This window comes from Lactuca sativa, chromosome 4 (assembly GCF_002870075.4).
Source record: "Lactuca sativa cultivar Salinas chromosome 4, Lsat_Salinas_v11, whole genome shotgun sequence".
Taxonomy (NCBI): Eukaryota; Viridiplantae; Streptophyta; class Magnoliopsida; order Asterales; family Asteraceae; genus Lactuca; species Lactuca sativa.
In genome coordinates this window covers 3,876,332-3,899,687 of record NC_056626.2, presented here as the reverse complement: position 1 = coordinate 3,899,687, position 23,356 = coordinate 3,876,332, and the positions used below count along the sequence as shown (strand labels likewise).

The following is a 23,356-nucleotide window of genomic DNA, read 5'->3' as shown; positions in this document are numbered from 1 at the left end:
CCGAAATCAATGCCCTAGGGGTCATATTTATACTTACAGGTTACTAGGGTTTCAGTCTAAACCCTAATGGACAGCTTAGCCACTAAGCAGCCCAAGGAACCTTCTGGAATAAGGCCTTGGACGAAAATATGATGGATACCCATCATAATTTCGTTCCCCCTTAAGTCCATTAGGTTTCCTTAAACCAAAACTCAACTATCGTACATTTGACAGTTTATACCCCTTTATTCAATTAATCTCTTTTGGTCACCAAATTAATTCCTAATTAATTTATGACCAATACTAATTAAATTAATATGATTTCTCCTTTAATATATTATTCTTATAATATATTAATAAATCATAATACTCTCTCTTTCTCCTTAAATTACCTTGTCAAGTTGCTTTGGAGAAGGCAACCCAAAAGGACCATGCACAACCGGGTCAAGTACATACCAAATATAGTTACGGGCTTAGACACTATTCCAACAGTCTCCCACTTGGATAAGTCTAGTAACTATATCTCACATACAACTTAATAATCCGATTAGAAATCGTAGCTCTTTATACTTTGCTGTCAACTCTGATCAACTTGTCCTTTAGATAAGGGATTGTATAATCCTCTGTTCTGGATATCATGCTGACAATGCTTATTGTCCAGCAGGAGTTCCTTGATTTCTGATTTGTTTGACATAGAATTTAGTTGAACACATCAACTTCATTCTGATCGGGCCCAACACATAAGTCAAACCAAATCATCAAGTGGCCAATATATCACTTTTATTCTCATAGAATAAAAGGAACAGATCAACTTCGACTCATATGCATCCATTATTTACTAATTAAATTACACACAATAATGCATTTTATAACATCAAGTTACTAATGCGTTTACACATTATCAATGCATAACCAACCAGCAAACAACAATCATATCTCTAAGTTTTAAGACTATATGATGTTATCGCTTTGCGATCACTTAAGGTAAAACACCACGAAGTGATACAGCAAACTCGGGTTTATTCCAATGCTCAATTCATATTCATAAGCACTCATGAACTTTGCAGCAAACCTTTGCTATGTCCAAAACCTTTTAGACAATCTACAAACAATTCATGACAGTCTTCATTCATATCTACTTCCAAAATATGACCGACTGCGGACCTTTTTGAATAATCCTATCATTCAGGAAGTCAAAACATGCAAAATGGAAACAATAGATAAATAACCAACACAAGATAGTAGCTTTACTCATAAATAACACATTTTATTTATTCATCGAATGTCAAGTACAAACTATCTATTACACATTTCCTATCTAATCTAAACTTATATCATCCTTCAGCCCAATGCTCCTAGCGTGCTGCAAGTGTTTGACCCTACTCAGTCCCTTCATAAGGGGATCTGCTGGGTTTTCTTCTGATGATACCCTCTTCACAACGAGGATTCCCTCTTCTACCCGATGTCTGATAAAATGGTATTTTCTGTCAATATGTCGAGATCTACCATGATCTCTCGGTTCCTTGGTCAAGGCAACCGCTCCTTCATTATCACAGAAAATTTCCATCGGCTCTTTTATGGATGGCACAACTCCAAGGTCTCCAATGAAGCTCTTCAACCATATAGCCTCCTTTGACGCTTCGCTCGCTGCAATATACTCTGATTCGCACGTTGAATCAGCTACGGTCTCTTGCTTGGAACTTTTCCAAGTCACTGCTCCTCCATTTAGGGTAAAGACTCAGCCCGACTGCGATCGGAAGTTATCCCGATCCATCTGAAAAATAGCGTCACTGTACCCTTGTACCCTTAAGTCATCACTCCCACCGAGGACTAGAAACCATTCCTTGGTCCTCCGAAGGTACTTAAGAATATTCTTAACTGCAATCCAATGAGCTCTACCAGGATTCCCTTGATATCTGCTGACCATGCTCAAATCAAAGGCCACATCAGGGCGAGTACAAGTCATAGCGTACATGATAGAGCCTACTGCGGAAGCGTAAGGTACTCGGCTCATATCAGCTATCTCTGCCTCTGTACTCGGGCTCTGACTCTTACTCAGCTTGGTATTGCTTTGGATTGGCAACTCCCCTTTCTTGGAATTTTCCATACTAAAATGCTTTAGTACCTTATCCAAGTATGTATCCTGACTGAGTCTTATCAGTCTCTTTTCCCTGTTTCTTACTATTCTTATTCCCAAAATATAAGCAGCCTCTCCGAGGTCCTTCATAGTGAAACATTTCCCAAGCCAGGACTTAACCTCCTGCAAGGTTGGGACATCATTTCCTATGAGCAGTATGTCATCGACATACAATACGAGGAAGCTCACTATACTCCCACTGGCTTTGACATACACACAAGATTCATCTTCACTTTGCAGAAAGCCAAACTCTTTAACCTTCTCGTCAAAACAAAGATTCCATCTGCGAGACGTTTGTTTCAATCCATAAATGGATTTCTCAAGCTTGCATAATCAATTTGGATGCTTCGCATCGACAAAACCCTCTGGCTGATTCATGTAGACATCCTCAGCCAACTTTCCATTAAGGAAAGTGGTTTTCATGTCCATCTGCCATATTTCATAATCATGAAATGCAGCCATTGCAAGCATCACTCTAATAGACTTTATCTTCGCAACTGGTGAGAAGGTCTCATCATAGTCAACTCCGGGAGTTTGAGTAAAGCCCTTCGCAACTAATCGTGCTTTATAAGTATGCACTTTCCCATCCATGTCCGTCTTCTTCTTGAATATCCACTTGCACCCGACTGTCTTACGACCCGGTACATTATCAACCAAATTCCAAACTTGGTTGTCGTACATGGACTGAATCTCGCTGTCCATCGCCTCTTTCCATTTCGCAGACTTTGGGCCTGCCATGGCTTCCTTATAGCTGCTAGGTACATCCAAATTTACTAGTGTACTATCACTAATAAATGTATCCCCTTCAGTAGTAATATGAAAACCATAAAACTGGGGTGGAACACTAGCCCTAGTGGAACGTCGAAGAGTTAAGGACTCGTCAACAGGTTCAACAGGAGTTTCCTCCTCAAGTTGAGTTCCAGTGTTAGAGGTTCCTTCATCGTTTTGATCTTTAATCTCTTCAAGTTCAATTTGCCTCCCACTTTCTTCTTGGCTTATCAATTCCCTTTCTCGGAAAACTCCCCTTCTAGCAACGAAAACAACATTGTCACTCGGTCTATAGAAAACGTAGCCAAAAGACTTATGCGGATAGCCGATGAAATAACACTTCTCACTACGAGGTTCTAGCTTGTCGTGAGTCTCTCGTCTTACGAAAGCCTCGCAACCCCAAACCTTGATATGTGCCAGCGAGGGAGCCTGCCCTGTCCACATCTCGTGAGGAGTCTTGGAAACCTTCTTGGTGGGAACAAAGTTAAGTATATGGGCAGCAGTCTCTAAGGCATACCCCCAAAAAGCTATTGGTAACAAAGTCCGACTCATCATAGAACAAACCATGTCCAACAAGGTCTGATTACGTCTCTCAGCCACACCATTCAATTGTGGCGTCCTCGGAGGCGTCAATTGCGAAACGATTCTGCATTCTTTTAGATAGTCATGAAACTCAAGACTTAGGTACTCTCCTCCTCGGTCTGACCGAAGCATCTTGATTTTCCTGCCCAGCTGATTCTCCACTTCATTCTTAAACTCTTTGAACTTTTCAAAGGTTTCTGACTTTTGCTTGATTAAGTAGATATATCCATACCTGTTATAATCATCTGTAAAAGTCACGTAGAAGCGGCAAGTATCCCTTGTGGTGGATGTAAAGGGCCCACACACATCGGTGTGTATGAGATCCAATAAACCCTCACCCCTTTCACAAGTGCCAGTAAAGGGTGACTTGGTCATCTTCCCAATTAAAAAAGATTCACACGTGTCATCGTCTCCAAGGTCGAATGACTCCAATACTCCATCCTTTTGCAGTTGGGCTATGCGTTTCTTGTTGACATGGCCAAGGCGACAATGCCACAAGCATGCTTTGTCTAGACTAGTAGACGAATCAATATTCAAAACATTATTTCCTAAATTATCAACAATCATCACAGATTCATAAATCCCATTACAAGGTAATGCATTGAAATAAAATACACCATTCAAATAAACGTTAATAGAACCATTACTATTATCAAAAGAATATCTGAAACCTTGTCTAAACAACCTGTGAAATGAAATAATGTTTCTTGCCATATCTGGCGAATAACAGCAATTGTCTAAATCTATCCCTAACCCATTACTCAACACTAAAGAATAAACACCGACTTTGGTCACAAGCGACGATCTTCTGTTTCCCATAATCAGGTTCATCTTCCCATGTTCCACCTCCCTACTTCTTTTTAGGCCCTGCATATCATAACAAATGTGGTAACCACACCCTGTATCAAGAACCCATGAAGTAGCAAATAATGAGTTATTAGATTTAATAGAATACATACCTGCAAAGGTGGGCTTAATCTTCCCATCTCTTATGTCCTGCAGATATTGTGGGCAGTTTCGCTTCCAGTGGCCCTTTTGGTGGCAATAGAAGCACTCTGCTTCTTTGGGATCGGAAGAGGGTTTAGCAGGGCCAGCTTTGGTCCCACTTGAGGACGAACCATCTCGGGGCTTTCCCTTATGGTGGCTCTTACATGGAGCTTTCCTATTTTTACCATTTCCTTGACCTATTTCCATCATAGGAGCGGCCACAACAGGGGACAGTGCAACAGATTTGTCTTTGAGGTTTCTCCAACAGTCCTCAAGAGTCCTAGGAGCTTGCTCAGGGAGACCTCCTCTTTGTTCATGTGGTAGGTCATCCTAAACTGATTGTAGCAGGAGGGCAAGGAGTGGAGGATTATGTCGATAGCCAAATCCTCATCAAACTTAACATTAAGTTTGAGAAGACGATCAACATACCTCTGCATTTTCTGCGAATGAGAGGTTAGGGATTCTCCACTCCCCATCTTAGCGGTGATCATGTTAGTAATGATCTCATAGCGCTCTTGCCTCGCGCTCTGGTGATACCTGTCCAGCAAATTCTGATGCATTTCATACGGATACATGTCCTCATAGGACTTTTGGAGTTCGAGGTTCATGGTGGCCAGCATGATGCAGTGAACTTTCGTGGCATCATGCTCATGGGCCTCAAAGGCGGCCAAATCTTCAGGAGTAGCAACATCTGGGATGATCTTCTCAAGCTTTTCATCGAGGACATATTCTTTGTCCTCGTAGCGTGTGATCATGCGAATATACCTCATCCACTCGTTGAAGTTTGAACCATCAAATGTCACTTTCTGACACAAGTTCATCAACGAGAATGACCCAGAAGCGTTGTTGTTGTTGTTGTTTGCAGACATCTGAAAAAGGAAAGGAACAAAGTTTGATTAGAAATGAATTCCTAATTAAACACCCAAATGAGAAATTAGGGATAGGATCCAACAACATTATTTACAACTTAGAAAGGGATGCCGTACTCCAAAAGTAAATAATTTGAAGGTAAGTGAATGACGATTCACTAATTCTCACCATGAAAAACGAAAAATCAATTTAAGTTTTAAATGTATTGAAAACTCCTAGATCTTTGAGATTCATTGAACTTTTCAATGGCATGTTTAAATCTCGATATGCATTTCAAATTTGCGACTGGGATACTGAGGATCGCAAACAAATTTGTGAGTAACCATGCGAATCAACATGGTGCACTCAATGTCTTTATCACCTAATCAATGTGCCGGTAAACCACACACGCTCCATTGATCTATGAAAAACATTGAGTCACCCTTCGCTACCAATGTCATCCCCAAATTGATGTGCCAGTTAACCACACGCGCTCCATCAATGTTTGACAAGGGTACGAAGTGTAATTCCATGGATTAGCATCACTTTCACATTTTACCCTAAAGTAACTAGGAATGGGAATTTGTAAAACATGTAGTTACTTTATATTTAACATTATACTTTTAATGAGGAGAGGGTTGCCCTATCCTACCCGTTCGGCTAACGACCCTCCACCAGTCAAGCAAGCGGTAGGTGTGAGTGTACACCCATTAAGCGCCATTTTATAGGCAGCAACCTTATACCCACCATATAGACTGGCTTCGTGAATGAGGCCTACTAATGGTAAGACTAGCATTTTAAGTTATATATATATATATATATATATATATATATATATATATATATATATATATATATAAATTAAACTTGTAATAATATATAATAGTATAGGGTTGAATTTTAACCTTGTAAAACTCTAAGGGTTTGAAATTTAAATTACTCAAAATTAAACTTTTAATCACAAATTCAAATTTCAAAACTTGAGGGCAAGTTTTGAACTTTTTCAAAACACAAGGGATCAAATAACAAATAATCCAAATTAAACAATTAATTTCATAATTATCTATATTTGACCTAATCTTATTTTAGTCATTAGATAATTACCAAATAACTTTAAATAATCCATATTTATCATACAAACAACCAATATTTAAAAGATTTGAAATTATCTATTGTTTTGGCAAGGATAATCACTTAATTAAGATAAAAATCGGATTTTAACTTCAAAAAACGAATTAGGCATTAAATCCAAGTACAAACAGCAGCTAAATCCCGAAATACCCTCTGTCTGACGCTCGAACTCGCCGAGTTGAGTCGGGCAGAGGCCAAAAACTCGATTTTCAGCAAACAAAACAGTTAAGCATCACATACAACTGAAACCAATCAAGGCTCTGATACCACTGATGGGTTTTATGCATAAGAAACATTCCTATGTGCTCATACAAACCCTAATGCTTGGATCTAGGTTTCTCTATTGAACATGCTTTGATTCCAAGACTTACAAGCCCTAATCTAGCATACAAATAACAAAAACAACATGTAGAATCAGATCTAGATGTTTACCTCTTCAAATTTTGGCTTAGATCTTCTTTTCTTCTCCTCTTGAGCTTAGAGTCACAAATGCAACTCCTCTAATGGTTCACAAACCCCACAAGCAAGAAGGCAATATGAGAGAGGGAGAGAGAAGCTAGAAATCGACCTAGGGTTCTCTTAGAATCAAGTGGTAGCCGAAATCAATGCCCTAGGGGTCATATTTATACTTACAGATTACTAGGGTTTCAGTCTAAACCCTAATGGACAACTTAGCCACTAAGCAGCCCAAGGAACCTTCTGGAATAAGGCCTTGGACGAAAATATGATGGATACCCATCATAATTTCATTCCCCCTTAAGTCCATTAGGTTTCCTTAACCCAAAACTCAACTATCATACATTTGACAGTTTATACCCCTTTATTCAATTAATCACTTTTGGTCACCAAATTAATTCCTAATTAATTTATGACCAATACTAATTAAATAAATATGATTTCTCCTTTAATATATTATTCTTATAATATATTAATAAATCATAATACTCTTTCTTTCTCCTTAAATTACCTTGTCAAGTTGCTTTGGAGAAGGCAACCCAAAAGGACCATGAACAACCGGGTCAAGTACATACCAAATATAGTTACGAGCTTAGACACTATTCCAACACCAAGTACATTCGCATGGTTATTCACACCTTATTTGTGATCCTCGGTATCCCAGTCACAAACTTGAAGGGCATATGGAGATTTAAACATGTCATTGAAAATTTCAATGAATCTCAAAAGGATCTAGGAGTTTCAGTACATTTAAAACCTAATTGTTTTCGTTTTTCATGGCGGAAATTAGTGAATCGTCATCCACGTACCTTCAAATTATTTGCAATTTAAATTACGTCATCCTTCTTTTAAGTTGTAAATAATGTTGTTGGATCCTAGCCCTAATTTCTCATTTGGGTGTTTAATTGGGGATTATTATCTAATCAAACTTTGTCTCTTTTCTTTTTCAGATGTCAAACTCAAACAACGCTCAAGGCTCTAACTCTTCCGGGTCATTCTCACTCATGAATTTGTATGGTAGGGTAATCTTCGATGGAAACAATTTTAATGATTGGATGTGCAACATAAGAATGGTTACTCGTTACGAGGACAAGGAGTATCTCCTCGACAAGGAGTTGAAGGAAGTAAACCTCGAAACTGCTACTTCCGATGAGATTGCTGCTTTTGAGACCCACGAGCGAGATGTTATGAAAGTCCATTGCATCATGCTTGCCACCATGACAGCAGAACTCCAAAAGTCCTATGAGGACTTCTACCCCTACGAGATGTATCAGGATTTGATGGATAGGCACCCTCAAAGCGCGAGGCAGGAAGGGTACGAGATCATCACTTCGATGATCACAACCAAAATGTGAGACGGAGAGTCTGTCACTGCTCATCTTCAGAAGATGCAAAGATATGTTGACTGCCTGCAGAAGTTAAATGTGGACTTCATTGAGGAGCTGGAAATTGACATAATATCTAAGCTCGTAACTATATTTGGTATGTACTTAACCCGGTTGTGCATGGTCCTTTTGGGTTGCCTTCACCAAAGCAACTTGACAGGATGATTTATGGAGAGAGAGAGAGGTTATTATGATTTATTAATATATATTTTATGAAAAATATATTAAAAGAGAAATCATATATTTTAATTAATATTAGTCAAGAATTAGTTAAGAATTAATTTTGTGGCTAAAAGAGATTAATTAAATAAAGGGGACTGGAACTGTCAATTATAAGATAGTTGACTTTGGGCTATGAATCCTTATGGATATAAGGGGGGAAGAAAATTAGAGTGTTAGCCCACTGTAATTTCGTCCAATGGGCCTTATTCTAGAAGTTTCTTAAGTTGATTAGGGCCCAAGTCATCCAATTATTGTTTTGACTAAAACCCTAGCAGCTCAGCTATTTAAGGGACCACATGGCTTCAGTTTCGGCTACACTAAGAAACCCTAGAGTTACTATAGCTGAAATTCTACCTCTCTCCTTCTCTCTTCTATATCATCTTCTTTCTTGTGGTGTTTGTGAGCCATTAGAGGCGTTACACTTGTGACACTAAGCTTCTTGAAGATCAAAGATTCTTGCAACTATTGAAAGGTATCATCTAAACTAGTTTATTGCAGATCTTGTTTTTAATAGTATGTTAGATTAGGTTTTCAAGCTTTGGATAAATTTACATGTACAATAGAGAAACCTAGATCCAAAGCTTTAGGGTTTTGCATGTGCAAATAGGATGTTCTTTTGCTCGAAACTCATCACAAAGTTTATTCGTTCCTTTTGCCTTAACAGGGAAAGCGATATCTTTAGGCCCCTCGACAATTTGTTGCCAACATCTGAAGTGTTTGGCCGATCCCAGACTAAATTGATGTGTTCAATTAGTAGTCTGAATTCAGTCGTCATAAATCCTGAAATCGAGAAACAAAATCTTGGACTATGAGATTGATTTCTATCCATGTCTTGTGTCCATATGATATCTTGTAGAACGGAGGGATAACCGATCACTTATCTTTGGATCAACGTTTAATTAGAGTTTGAAATCGTCTTTGGAAAACACTTTTTACTTGTTATTCGGAGTGGTACTTGCAATTCTACTTAGTGACTTATCCATGTGGGAGACTGTTGGATTAAGGTGTCTAAGTTCCTAACTAAATTGGTATAATATTGATGAATAAAAGTAAAGTCCTTTTTGGGTTGCCCTCATAACCAGGAAATGGATTGGATTGATCAAAGGAGAGAGATAAATGATTTGTTAATTTATTATGTGATTAATAAATTAATTAGAAATAGTTAATAATTAATTAAGAGTTAATTAGATATAGTAAAAAAAATTGATTAATTATTAATCAGAATTAATCTGGAATTAATTTGGGATTAAGTGAAATTAATTTAAAGTGTAATGGGTGATTTGTAATTGTTGAATAGTTGAACAAAATAAACAATTCTACAACCTCCATGAGTATGGACGGTTTTAAGGAGTTTCTAAGGGTTTCTAGAAGGCTCATGGTAGTAGATAAGGAAATGATTTGAATTGAGATTAAATCTATTATTTAATTATTAAAATGTGGATTCATCTTGGAGTTCCCTAGACTATAACTATGACCCTTGGGCATCTAATTTTAGTGGTTTCTCATACCTAAAAGGTAGAGAACAAAATTCTCTTCCTTTCTCTTTTCTCCCATCTCTCCTTCAGTCATAGGGTTTCCTGAGTTTTGGGTGCGAACCATTAGAGGCGGCCATACTTTTTGAGCTAGTTTTTTGTAACACCCTGTTTATTTATTAATTAAATAAACAAATAAAATGAATAAAAATGGCCGTAAAACCCCGAGATGTATTTTATATTATTTTGATTTAGCTCTAAGGTGATAGTAAGTTGATAGGAGTGTTCGTTATCGGGACTTAAATGTATTAAAATCTGGAAATGGGGGTTAAAATGTAACTTCCGGACCAATTATGAATAGAATTATGATGCTAGGGGCTGATTGGAAATTTATTTGGACTTGTGTTGAAAAGAATAATAATATCAAGGGTGTAATTGGTAAATATTGGAGCTGTTTTGAAAGAGACTTTATGGGGAGGGACTAAAGAAGGAAAAAAAGTATAAGTTTGAATGGGGACGGGACTTAAACCCGATAGTCCTCCTCTCCCGTTTTTAAGGATTACGTGACCCCAAAACCCTAACCCTAATCGTTTCATCACCAGCCACCATCCTTATGACCCCTTAGCCGGCACCGCCACACCTCCCGTCGACCGAGTTGTGTGCCACCAGAGATGTTTCCCCTTGACGAGTGCCGACGAACCCGAAGCATGCCCAAGACCGATCAACCGCCTCGTAGCCATGGTCGGAGTCGCTAGCCAACTGCCAAGCAACCTCAACTGTCGTCGCTGGTGGGTGTAATGATCGACGAAGTCGCAATCTCGCTTTCCTCCGGTGCCACCGTTGTTGATGAGGTCATAAATTAACCACCACAGCTATTGTAACCATTCCAAATCGCTGCTATTGTTGTTCTTCATCTTCTATTTATCTCGTCGCCTGCCGCCTTGTGGGTGGAGGAACTCATGGCGTTTCCTGTTATCACCGATGAGTTATGGTTTGGTTCGAGGCTCGTGTGCAACGTGGGTGCGCTGTGGGGGAAGTCCTGCCGAGTAAGGTCGTGGAGAACCACCATGGCAGCCGGCCATGGTGGCTGTCATCACAATATGTCACCTACTGCCGCCACTGTACGCCGCTGGATCGATGGAAGGATCCGTTTTCAAGAAAGTATATGTGTGGGTGTTTATTTGGTCGGAAAATGCATCACCACCACCGCGAGGTGGTGGCTGCCGCCATGCGCCACCATCGGACACCACAAGGTGGTTGTGTGTGTGTGTGATTAGTTTGTTTAGTGTGTTCATTTTGGGATTAGGGTTTGTAAAATGTAATCATAAATTGGAATAATGAAAAAGGAACCCTAACCACCACCGTGAGGTGGTGGCTGCCGCCTCCTGCCGCCACCGACCGCCGTGTCGGGTGGCAGAGTGCCTCGTTGATGTTGTGATTTGGTTTGGATGTTTGGACAAGGGACTAAAACCCTATTGGGCCCAATAAAGCCCTATTGGACCTAAAAGCCCAAACATGAGACTGATGGACCTAGTGAAAACCCTAATGGGTCTAATGGACCCTAATTAACCTAAGGAAAACCCTAATGGGCTTAAGGACTTAGCTATTGGACCTATTGGGCTAATATGGGTTGGAAACCCTAATTAGGGTTTGGAAAACCCTAATGCAATGAAACCCTAATTCAAGACTTATCGGGACCGCATCCAAATTATTTAATGAATTTAATATATTAATTAATAATCATTGCAAATTAACCTAAGGCCATGTGGGACTTAATGGATTAAGTCCTTAATGGGTTAAGGAAACTTAACCCTAATCATCATTTTATGTGGAACCCTAATTTCACTTGGGCCTTAAGTTAGGCCTTTCTATTGGGCTTTGATGATTGAGATAATAATGGGCCATCCAAGAACAAGCTAATGGGGTAAAATAATTTAATGGGCCTAGGGTAAGGCCTATGTGAGGAGTTGGGCCCAATTTGGAAAATTGGGCCATAGTTTGGGCCTTAATGATTATTTGATATTGGGCCATTAGGATGTCAAATGTTGGACTGGAATAAATGGTTGGGCCTTAGAGTGAGACCATGTAAAGGTTTGGGCCCAATTTGAAAAATTGTGCCATATGTTGGGCTTTGAGCCATAGTTGGACTTTTGGGCCTTTGGATTGGGCCTCGGGCTTGAATCAAGCCAAGTTAGGGGTAGAGTAGCCTTTTACCCCCAACCATGGACTCGTGGTTATGTAGTGGAACCCAATAATTAATTGGGTGTTATTTTGGTGTTGACAGTTCGGGAATCTGTCATCCAGCAGTGGGGTTGATTCTGCAGGACTTCAGCAGCGTGTGATTGTGTCTAAGGGACTTCAGCAGTGTGAGGTGAGTTGCCTTCCAGTAGCGGTGGGTCTACGGCCACAATGTCGGCCCACCAGTAGGAGTTGTATGTTAGATGATTGTTTTTGTGATACTCGTCTAGGTTTGCTACTACTTAATATGTTTATGTGCTAGTATGTTATGATGTTATGTGATAGTGGTAGTAGGGGTGAAATAGTCCCCGGTTACCGGTTGATAGGACCGAAGGGGTAGTTTAGTACCCAGCCATGCTAGCCAGATTATGATATATGTTATGTGGGAGTAGTAGGGGTGAAATAGCCCTCGGTTACCGGTCGATAGGACCGAAGGGGTAGGCCAGCACCCAGATATGCTAGGCAGTATGTGGTTTATGTTTATATGCTAGGGTTTTCTGTGGTAGTGGTAGGGGTGAAATAGTCCCAAATATCACGTCAAGAGGACCGAAGGGGAGACCAACACCCAGATATGCTAGTCAGTCTCCGGTCGAGAGGACCGAAGGGGAGACCAGCACCCAGATATGCTAGCCAGTATCCGGTCGAGAGAACCGAAGGGGAGGCCAACACCTAGGTATGCTAGGTAGTATCCGGTCGAGAGGACCGAAGGGGCAGGTCGGGCACCCAGATATGCCTGCCAGTATATGTATGTTATGTGATTATATGGTATGTGGTACGATGGGGGAACTCACTAAGCTTTGTGCTTACGGTTTCAATTTTGGTTTCAGGTACTTCGTGTTTAAAGGAAAGGAGTCGGCTTGATCGCAGCGCATCACACTATGGTTTTCCGCACATGAGATCTTTGGATTACACTCTGATATTGTTTTATGATAACATGTTTGATTATTTCTACTTTGGTTTTGACATGACATGATATTACAGATGTTTTATTGCACTGTTGGTTTTATAATGACGTATTTAAAAATAAAATTTTTGGCATGTATTTTTGGGATGTTACATTTTTCAAGGAGACTACAAATAGTATTTGATTAGCTTGTTTCGAATCAAGCAAGAAGTATGTGGTTCTCTTTATGAATTTGATTCATAGAGTTTATAGTTTTTGTTTCATAAGTATGTTGCTATATTTGAGAAAACACATAAATCCAATTTAAGTTGCATGTACCCTTACAAGTTAAGCGAAATTCCGTATGATTGTAACCTAAAACCCCCCCAACACTAGTACCCTCCCGAGCGTCTCCGCAATTACCGAAAAAACAATTAGATCCCAATAGTTGACTGGTGACACCCTTAATCTTCAACCATAGTACCTTATGATTTTGAATGAAGGAAGCATCCCATTTTCTAAGCATGCAAATCACATTGACCAATTATCTCTATGATGTAGGCGGAACGATTCTGCCACCAGCCAACTATCAAATTTTAATAAAACATTCTATCCTACGATGTTTTTAATAGAACAATTAGCAATTCCAGAAGCTTGAAAGACAAAGAAGCATTTGGAAAGCATCTCTAAATCTTTGATTTCACCCACGAGACAGCTACACAACCAGGCCTATGACTACATCTACAACGAACAAGGAATAATGACTTTCTCTGGTTGTTTTACTTTCGATTCCTCCCAAGAAAACCTTGAATTTAAGACGGCCTCCTTGAATGATATATTCGATACCCCTTCCATAAGTGAGCAATTCAAAGAAGCTTTTTCCACCTCCTATCGTCGGTATACGCATGATCTATGTGACCCGATTGCACCAAAATCTTATTTCTTTTAAATATCGCCACATTTGCATGAAGTTTCTTTCCTTCGAAAGACATCGTGTTCATTCTCGATTCAAGCTCCTGTAAGTTCCCCACCTTTATGAATCTAATGAAACCAAAACTTACTCTCAAATGACTTCTCTTCCTTGCCACGTACAGATCCACTATATTCCCACAGCCTTGTTGAGTTTTACACAATTTTCCACTATCCCATCTATCTGGAAAATTGGATACAAAGAAGGTAGCTGCAACACTTTTGAGGCCATCTACATCATTGCATCTTTACTTGGTCAAGTTTCTTTCTTTCTTCTTTCCACTCTCGCTCATCCATCTCCAACATGACCCATCCGGTGCTACTAGTATATGACTCTTTATCTACTAATATCGCAAGACTTTATCTAACACGCATTGGATTACGACTATGATCATGGCTAACATTTAATTCCGTCAGAGTGCATTTTTTTAATGCATGACGTTTCCGCTTCAAAAGGAATATGATCAATTTTATCGGAAATTTTCTTTTATCCAATTTTCAAAATCTTTTCAAATAAGAGATATACAAGTTCAATTTATGATCCGATTGCTAAAAGAAACCCCATAAAACACAATTCAATAATTTAACAATTTCATAAAAGAGTTGGTTTTAGAATATTTGTGTGGCCTATTCATCACGCAATTTTCGGGACATTTTGGAGACCGGAGATTTTATTCAATGTGATCGACAACACCAACATTTTTGTGTTTTGTATCTCTGTCACCGGAATTTTTTAAATCATGAAGAACCGCCCACCCATCACTGACCGGAGACTCTACCTCTTGTTATCCGCCGGTGCTATTATAGCCGGCAGCCTTCTCCTCTCGACTTTCAACGGCGGTGGTGAAATCCCTCTCTTCTGCAGTGAATCTATCTCAGACGAATTCTTCCCCTCAACCACCACACCATTGCAACTCGACGCCATTCTCCACTACGCCACTTCTCAGGTCGTCCCACAACAATCGTTAGAAGAGATCACCGTCTCCTTCGACGTTCTTCAATCGATTTCGCCCTGTAATTTTCTCGTTTTCGGACTCGGTCACGATTCCCTGATGTGGGCGTCATTCAATCCGCTCGGCAAAACCCTATTCCTGGAAGAAGACCCGACATGGGTCCGGAGTGTCTTGAAAACCGCACCAGATCTGAACGCAGTCACCGTCAATTACCGGACGAAACAAGCCGACGCCTTCGAGCTCCTGAATTGGTATCAATCCGAACCGGAATGTGCCCCATCCAAAAGTTATATTCGAGGAAACACGCAATGCAAGCTAGCAATCACGGGTCTACCTGATCATGTCTATGATCAAGAATGGGATATGATAATGATCGATGCGCCCAGGGGTTATTTCGATGAGGCGCCGGGAAGGATGGGGGCGATTTACACGGCTGCTGTGATGGCGAGAAATCGGAAAAAATCAGGGGTGACGCATGTTTTTTTGCATGATGTGAATCGGAAAACTGAGAAAGCTTACGGGGAAGAGTTTTTGTGTCGGAGGAATTTGAAGAAGAGCGTCGGAAGATTGTGGCATTTTGAGATACCACCGGCTGCAAATGTTACCGATCAGAATGCAAAGTTTTGCTAGTAATCATGACTATATTCATGGGTCAAGCTTCATGAAGTTCACCGAAGGTGATTAGAGACTAGTTGGAAATTTGCCCAAATGACTTGACTAAACAAAATTAACAACTTTAATGGTGTAAGGTGCATAATTAGAAGTTCAATAATTAAACTAGAATATTTGATTGTTATTTAGGGCAAAATACATAAAAGAGCTACTATATATTGGCCATTTTTATGGTTTAACTTTCTTTTTCGTTAACGAAAGCCATGACATTTTGAGAATATTTTCTATAGAAATTAAATATCTTTCTACTTTTTGTTTCTATAAATCATCATAACCAATGAAATAGTAGTGACATGTGTAACATTTAATGTCCATTTAAACCAATGAAATAGTAGTGACATGTGTAACATTTAATGTCCATTTAAGTTGATAGGATAGGAGGATTTGTAGTAACAAAAATAAAAAAATATTTAATTTCTCTTTCCCATATTGACCACTTTGACATGGTTTATTATTAAATTAAACGGTAAGTCACACAAAGTTGAAGTATATGAGATTTGAACCTGGGTCAAGTATTTCATTACCACTTGGCTAGGAGGTTAAATTGTTTACCAATGATGAAAATTTTGTCAAAACTTAGCTGCTTAATGGAATAGTTAGTATCAAAAATTTCATTGTGACCACTTTAACATGTTATAGTTATAACAGGTCACAGTACATCAAAATATGTTTCAACCATTTGAGCACAAGTATTTAGGCACAGAGTAAAATAACTGAAATCACCACCAGATGTATACATAAGCTATTGTGGGAACAGGAACAACAGTAATTCCCAAACACGAGTAAGGAAAGTTAAATAACCGAACATTATCTAATCAGAATTAACAATTGAGAACACTTGACTTGAAAAACAAGGTAATTTACTAATAACCCTTGAATATTACCATCAGGTTTTGGCTAAAAATGGATCCCGGTTCTAATCTTTATGCAGATTTCCAAAAAAAGCCCCTTGACCAATGCAGTCAAAGTGTTTGACTTTCCATGGATATGTAAAGTGAAGAGATATTATAGGCTACAGAAAGTATTTCATTCGATCATCTCTCCTCATGGCATTATAAACAGCTTGAACCTGTAGTCATAAAATTTCCATCCAAACCCCAACAAAATTACTTGAATATCTCAAAATTCGAATTTTTGAAGATGAATGATGAGAGAGAAAGACCTGCTCGCTAGAAACAACTTGAACAGGTCCAATGTTGACCGAGACATACTTGCCACCAGATGACATTTTCTGCTTCACCTGCCCCTGTTGTATATACATATATATATAAATCATGATATACAGTTTACTTTCATCACTGTTTTGTGTGTGTGTGTGTGTGTGTGTGTGTAAAGAAAATGTGTACCAGTGGGATTGGATGTTGAAGGACAGACTCGACAGCAACTACCATTGCTTGGACAAAATCATCACCTCCGGTTCCAATTGCTGTAAACCCTCTTACTGTTGGGTAAGTGTTTACCTTTATCAAAATAAAATATATATTAAAAAAAATAAAAAATAGTGTGAACCATTTTATTAACGGTTTGGATTTTATTTATTTATTTTGTTGAGCCTTATGTGGACAAGAAAAACACTAATATATATAAACAACTGAATGTAGTTGAAGAATAAGAAAAAGGTAGGTGGTAGGATCTACCTTCTGATCAAGAGTGAGCCACTCGTCTGTTGAATCATCAGTGACCGTACCTCCAAGAACCATGTTTGTGGTTTGTCCAACTCTACCTTCGGTCTTTGAAACTTCTGAATCAAATTCACACAAACTCAAACCAAATATCATAAAGCAGAATTAACAGAAGAGGTTTTTTCAGAAATAAGTGTCCCATTTGAGACCAAATCAATCAATCTCAAATCTAGCAATCACATTTGTCATTTGTGCATTGGGGAGTTTGGATTTGGATGTGCTTTAAAACAACCGTTGAAAAGCGTTAATTTTTAGTCAACGAAAAATAAACACATAATGTAAAATCAGTGTTATGATCCGGCATTTTCAACATTCAGGCAATGGTAAGTAAATTATTGTTCCAAACATTCTGGCTCAGAATTGCACCAGCAAATCAGCCAATCCATTAACTCATAACCACTAAAATACCAAAATCTTTCAAGCTCCTCAATATCCATAATATTTCGAAAACATAATAGAAATCCTTCATTTGCAAACTCTTATCTCCATAATCTTTCATCTCAAATCGAAAATTTCGAACAATATAGTGTATGAAACTCAAATGAAATTTGAAATCAGGTATACACGTTAGTACCTGAAATAGCCTTGAGAACGGCTTCTTGAGGAGGTTCCTGGTCACTCTCAGTAGACGATGACGGAAGGTTCTCGTCATGAGAGCAATTAACCCGGTGGTGTATTCGTCTTTCAGCACTTATATCTCCAACTTGTGTAACGATTCTACATCCACATCTCGAATTCCAAGTTGGTTTGCTGGATTTCTGATTGGCTAAGGATAACGTAAATGAGGTACGATTAGGGGAAGTTCGCCATGGCTCCGTGAGCATCACAGTTCGAAATAGTGCTCTGCACGCCATCGTCATGGATTCCTTCTCCTCGCAATCTGAAACGCGGCTGAATCAAATATTTCCACAAAGTTTATGCGAATGGAAAAGAGAATTTGGAAGAATTTTGGTTTGGTTTCGTGTAGAGCGGTGATTTGAGTGCTACTTCTCCCCCTGATAATAGCCAGTGAAGGGCAAGGTCTATCAGCTGTTCCGAAAGACAAAAATACCCCTGTCATTTTGTTTCAATACGTCGTCATATGATTTAGTGAAAAGTTATTCCCAAAAAGAACATTTTCTTGGGGAAATTTTGTCAAATGACCAAAAAAGATGCTGGGGTTAAAAAATATGACTAAGAAAACCGGATCTTTATAAAATGGCCAAGGATTCAGTAGAGAAGGTCTCTACGGAACATCTTCCCCTCTCAGGAATTGGATATTTGTGCAAAACGACAAAAACTGACATATGACAAGATGGTTCTGCAAACCAGGTCTTTGCGGAAATAATACGTGTTAACGTTACCTAACGGCCACGTTAAATGTAACAGAGACGTTACTGCCTTGGTTAAGACTCGGTCTTTGCCTTAGAGAGACAAAGCCGGAGCGACAGCTCATTTCTCGTCACAAGGGAAGAACATCCCATGTGATCTCCTCATTCACCTACAACCAATGAGAAAGCTACAAATAGCCTGGGTAACGCCAAGAACTAACGTCACTTGGCGGTTAGTTAGCGTGAATAGCTCTCCCGGTAAGAGAAAGTCACGTATCACGCTCACGAGAGACGGTCCCTACGATCCGTTAGTAACAGGTATAAAAGGATCTCATCCGCCTTCTTTCTCACAAATATTACCCTAAGATTTCTCTCTCACTCGAGACTAATTTGATCGTCGGAGCGACGTCCCGGGAGAACACCCGGTCATCCTCTAACGGTTCTTCTATGATTGTGTTCTTAGGAAAACTCCCAACACAGTTACACCATCTAGCATCCAAGCGATCTGCGAACATGTCACAACATTTGACGCCATCCGGACGTATCCTGACAGTGATAAAGCCAATAGGCGATGCTGGTTCCTTGCATAATGGGGATCTAGACCCAACAACATCTGGGATGGCAGTAGAAGCTCTATTCAGAATGCACGAACCACTCCAGGTGTCGATGACACAAATCTCGCCAATTATGATAAAAAACAGAAGAACCAGGGCTCCAGAGCAATTTTCGGCAATCGTCATCGGATGTCTCTGTTGGATTAGTGTCTAAGGCTGTAACTATATTTGGTAAGTACTTGACCTGGTTGTACATGGTCCTTTTGGGTTGCCTTCACCATAGCAACTTGACAAGGTGATTTATATAAAGAGAAGAGATATTATTATTATTAATGTATTATAAGAATAATATGTTAAAGGAATAATAATATTATTTGATTGATATAAGTCATAGATTAATTAGGAATTAATTTGGTGACTTAAAGAGATTAATTGAATAAAGTGACATAAACTGTCAAATGTGTGATGGTTGTGTTTTGGGCTATGAATTGTGACATCTCCAAAATCTCGGCCAGAAAAGACCGATTTTCATTTATGCTTTTAAATATTTTCAGAGTAAATCCTTTTGATTTGAAAGAGTTGCGGAATTTGTTCCCAAAAACAAAACATGATAAAACATTGTTTACCGAAGCATTTCATAAAAGAAATGTATTTTCATTATAATCAAAACTCGGGGTGTCATGTTCCGATACAGACCAATAAGCATAAACGAATACATTACAAGTCATATAACAAATATAAACATATGCAGACTTGTAAACAAAACAACTTGATGGTTCATCCATCTCATGCCCTTCCGCCACTACCTGTAATACAATTTAAAACTGAGTGGGTCAGGCTTGGGAGCCTGGTTAGCATATAGGGTTTTCAACCCACAATAAATATCATATTTAATTTTCACCAACCAACAATAACCCAATTACCCATTCCCGTTATTCTCACTTTAATGTCCCTAAAACAACTAACATAAGGGACCTAGTCTAAGAATATTTCATCGGGGCGACAACACATGCTTTGGGGGTACCTCAGCAATATAAGTCAAATAAGGCAACCATGAGGGGGATGGAGTACGGCAAATGAACACCCAAGTTCATTAACACCTACAGGTGGCGAACCTGCTAATGTTTCCACAAGACTGTCTAGAATAGCCAGTGGTCGTCATCTAAACTCCGCTAGATGACTCAATCAAACAACAACGAGGCATCTCATCTGTTTATTACACACCAACTGTCTACCCATGTTCTACCCAACATATTAGTAGATAAAAATATACATTTGTATACATAGTTTAAAGAAAACCTGTATAGCATGCTTTAATCAACACATATATCACAAACAGATGAGGCACACACACACATAGCACATATCTCATAAAGAAATAAGCAGATCTATAAGATAGAAGAGAGTGAATACACATTCACACATAACACAACCAAATATATACACATAGCACGTATTTTTATATAAAATACTTCGTATTATTGTATTAGAAAGAAAATAACTACACACTCACTTGATCAGAAGCTGATCTGACAGCACTACGGCTTATAGAAGTAGTAATCCTCAGCAGATCTGGAAGATCTCCTCGAAAATCGAACTTCTCGCGGGCAGAGCTTCGACTCGGGAACCGCACTTCTCGGGATCTTCGGGATCTCGGGACTTGCCTCGGGGCTAGAGTATGATACCGGGGCTTCGGGATAGCTTCGGGGGTTTTTGCGCAGAGCTTTGACACGAAAATGAGAGGGAATTGGCAAAAGAACCCGAAACCCTCGCATCCTATTTATAGGAGGCTGGAAGCCTCAATTATGCGGGACGTACAGCAGTACGCAGCGCGAACTGCTTCAAGTTCGTAAGCGCATGCGTCATCCGAAGCCACTTGCTGCGATGTCGACACCCTTGGAGTACGCGGGGCGTACTCGAGTACGCAGCGCGTACCTCGGATCAGATCGATGACTCGCTTCGGATAATGCTTCCGAATTTTGATTTAAATATAAATACAAAATGATTAATAAACTTCGGAAATTCATAACTTCTTCATACGAACTCCGTTTTCGACGTTCTTTATATCCACGGAAAGGTGAGACCACGCTCTACGACTTTCGTTTAGACTCCGTCGGCTAATTTTGACTTTATTTTTATTAATTATTTTTAATAGGCCGGGACAGAAACTTTCGTTATAAATTCATAACTTCTTCGTTTGACGTCCGTTCTCGCCTAACTTTTTATCGCTTCGATACCAACAATGAGATCTTCGATTCTCATTTAGATTGTTTCGGCTAAAAACCCCTCGATCTCAAATCGAGTAAAACAGGCTACATACTGCTAAGCCGAAACTTCGATAAATCATAACTTCCTCATAAGAAGTCAGATTTGGGCGTTCTATATATATTCGGAAACCTCGTTTCAATTACTACAACATTAACCAAATATATTAAGTTTATTTTACACTTAAATTTTGACGCTTGTTTTTATTCTTAATTAATCAAACCACATAATTAAGCAATTAAGCACAAAACACATAATACTCAAATAATAAAATCTCATTATTTCAAAACGGGTTACAAAGGTTAACCTAGACTATTACATTGCTAAAAGTGGCAAGCCCGAAAACACAGGCGTTACAATTCTCCCCACCTTAGAATGATTCCGTCCCCAGAATCACACATCAACAAACAAATGCGGATAGCGACTCAACATGTCACTCTCCGTCTCCCAGGTGAGATTCGGCCCATTCGTGTGTTTCCATCGAACAAGCACTAACCCAACCATTTTGCGTCGCAACTTCTTAGTCTTTCGGTCAACAATTGCCTCTGGTTCTTCAATCAACCTTTTGTTCTCATCAATTCTCAATTCAGAAATTGGAATTATATCGGGAACTTCTCCCGTGAACTTCCTCAAATAACACACATGAAAAGTGTTGTGAATTCCATTCAGCTCTTCGGGTAATTCGAGCTTGTAAGCTTGATTCCCAATCCTCTGAAGGACTTTAAACGGTCCAATAAACCTTGGACTCAACTTTCCCCTTTTTCCAAATCTTATAAGTACCTTCCACGGCGAGACTTTAAGCAAAACCGAATCTCCAACCTCAAAAGTCATCGGTCTTCGTTTCTTGTCAGCATAGCTCTTTTGACGATCTTGAGCTGCTAACATTCTTTCCCTAATTATGTTCAACTTTTCAGCAGTTTGATGAACCATCTCCGGTCCCATAAACTGCTTTTCCCCAGCCTCAAGCCAACAAGACGGCGTACGACACCTCTGTCCATACAAAGCCTGAAAAGGTGCCATCTTAATGCTCGAGTGAAAACTATTATTATAGGAAAATTCTACCAACGGTAAATGTTCATCCCAATTACCTAGGAATTCCAAGGTACATGCTCTCAGCATATCTTCAAGTGTTTGCATTGTTCTTTCACTCTAACCATCAGTCTGGGGATGGTAAGCTGTGCTTAAACATAACTTGGTACCCATTTCCTCTTGTAGACTTTTCCAAAACCTTGAGGTGAAACGGCTATCACGATCCGATACAATCGTTAACGGAACACCGTGAAGCCTCACAATTTCCTTCACATAAGAATTTGCAAGCTTCTCCATAGACCATTTCTCCTTGGCTGCTATGAAATGCGCACTCTTAGTGAATCGATCAACGACCACCCAAATCATGTCGTGACCATTCTTTGTTCTGGGCAGTTTAGTGACAAAATCCATAGCAATGTCTTCCCACTTACCCATAGGCACAGGAAATGGTTCTAAACTCCCATAAGGTTTGTGATGTTGTGTCTTGACTCTCGCACAAGTCACACACTCGGCCACATACTTTGCAACATCAAGCTTCATCGTCGGCCACCAGTAGTAGGGTTTCAGGTCCCTATACATTTTAGTGCTACCCGGATGAATTGAGTACATGGTTTTGTGAGCTTCTTCCATCAGAAGATCCCTAATTCCTCCTGACTTAGGTACCCAAATACGATCTTGGAATACCTTCATTCCATGACCGTTAGTACCAAACACCAACGTTTTACCCAAACGTTCCTCATTTCGGTCATTTTTCTCAGAAGCTTCCTCTTGAGCTTTCTTTATACTTTCCACAATGGTCGAGACAACTTCAATTCTCAACGCTCTTGGCCTCT

General features: G+C 39.4%; 2 protein-coding genes across 3 annotated transcripts; one reads left to right on the top strand and one right to left on the bottom strand.

Moving 5' to 3' along the window:
- Window positions 1-14,599: 14,599 nt before the first annotated feature.
- On the top strand, window positions 14,600-15,903 carry LOC111889820 (probable methyltransferase At1g27930). Its single transcript, XM_023885968.2, has one exon. The coding sequence runs from the start codon at window positions 14,799-14,801 to the stop codon at window positions 15,639-15,641; it is 843 nt and encodes a 280-aa protein (XP_023741736.1). The 5' UTR covers window positions 14,600-14,798; the 3' UTR covers window positions 15,642-15,903.
- Window positions 15,904-16,375: 472 nt separating this feature from the next.
- Window positions 16,376-18,384, bottom strand: LOC111889870 (uncharacterized). 2 transcript variants are annotated; one of them, XM_023886030.3, is made up of 5 exons: window positions 17,940-18,384; window positions 17,321-17,421; window positions 17,030-17,143; window positions 16,846-16,929; window positions 16,376-16,752 (listed from the first exon to the last, which is right to left on the bottom strand). In XM_023886030.3, the coding sequence occupies exons 1-5, from the start codon at window positions 18,223-18,225 to the stop codon at window positions 16,696-16,698; spliced, it is 642 nt and encodes a 213-aa protein (XP_023741798.1). In that variant the 5' UTR covers window positions 18,226-18,384; the 3' UTR covers window positions 16,376-16,695. The 2 variants fall into 2 exon arrangements, with proteins under 2 accessions (XP_023741798.1, XP_023741797.1); XM_023886029.3 differs by having other exon boundaries at window positions 17,321-17,424; window positions 17,940-18,380.
- Between the last annotated feature and the right edge of the window lie 4,972 nt (window positions 18,385-23,356).

Excerpts from the sequence above, each read along its gene's own strand:
- LOC111889820 (XM_023885968.2), top strand. The coding sequence starts at position 14,799 with ATGAAGAACCGCCCACCCATCACTGACCGGAGACTCTACCTCTTGTTA.
- LOC111889870 (XM_023886029.3), bottom strand. The coding sequence starts at position 18,225 with ATGACGATGGCGTGCAGAGCACTATTTCGAACTGTGATGCTCACGGAG. Across the intron at positions 17,425-17,939 it reads CGTTCTCAAGGCTATTTCAG|AAGTTTCAAAGACCGAAGGT; the intron begins GTACTAACGTGT and ends AATTTGATTCAG. Across the intron at positions 17,144-17,320 it reads GGCTCACTCTTGATCAGAAG|GTAAACACTTACCCAACAGT; the intron begins GTAGATCCTACC and ends ATTTTGATAAAG.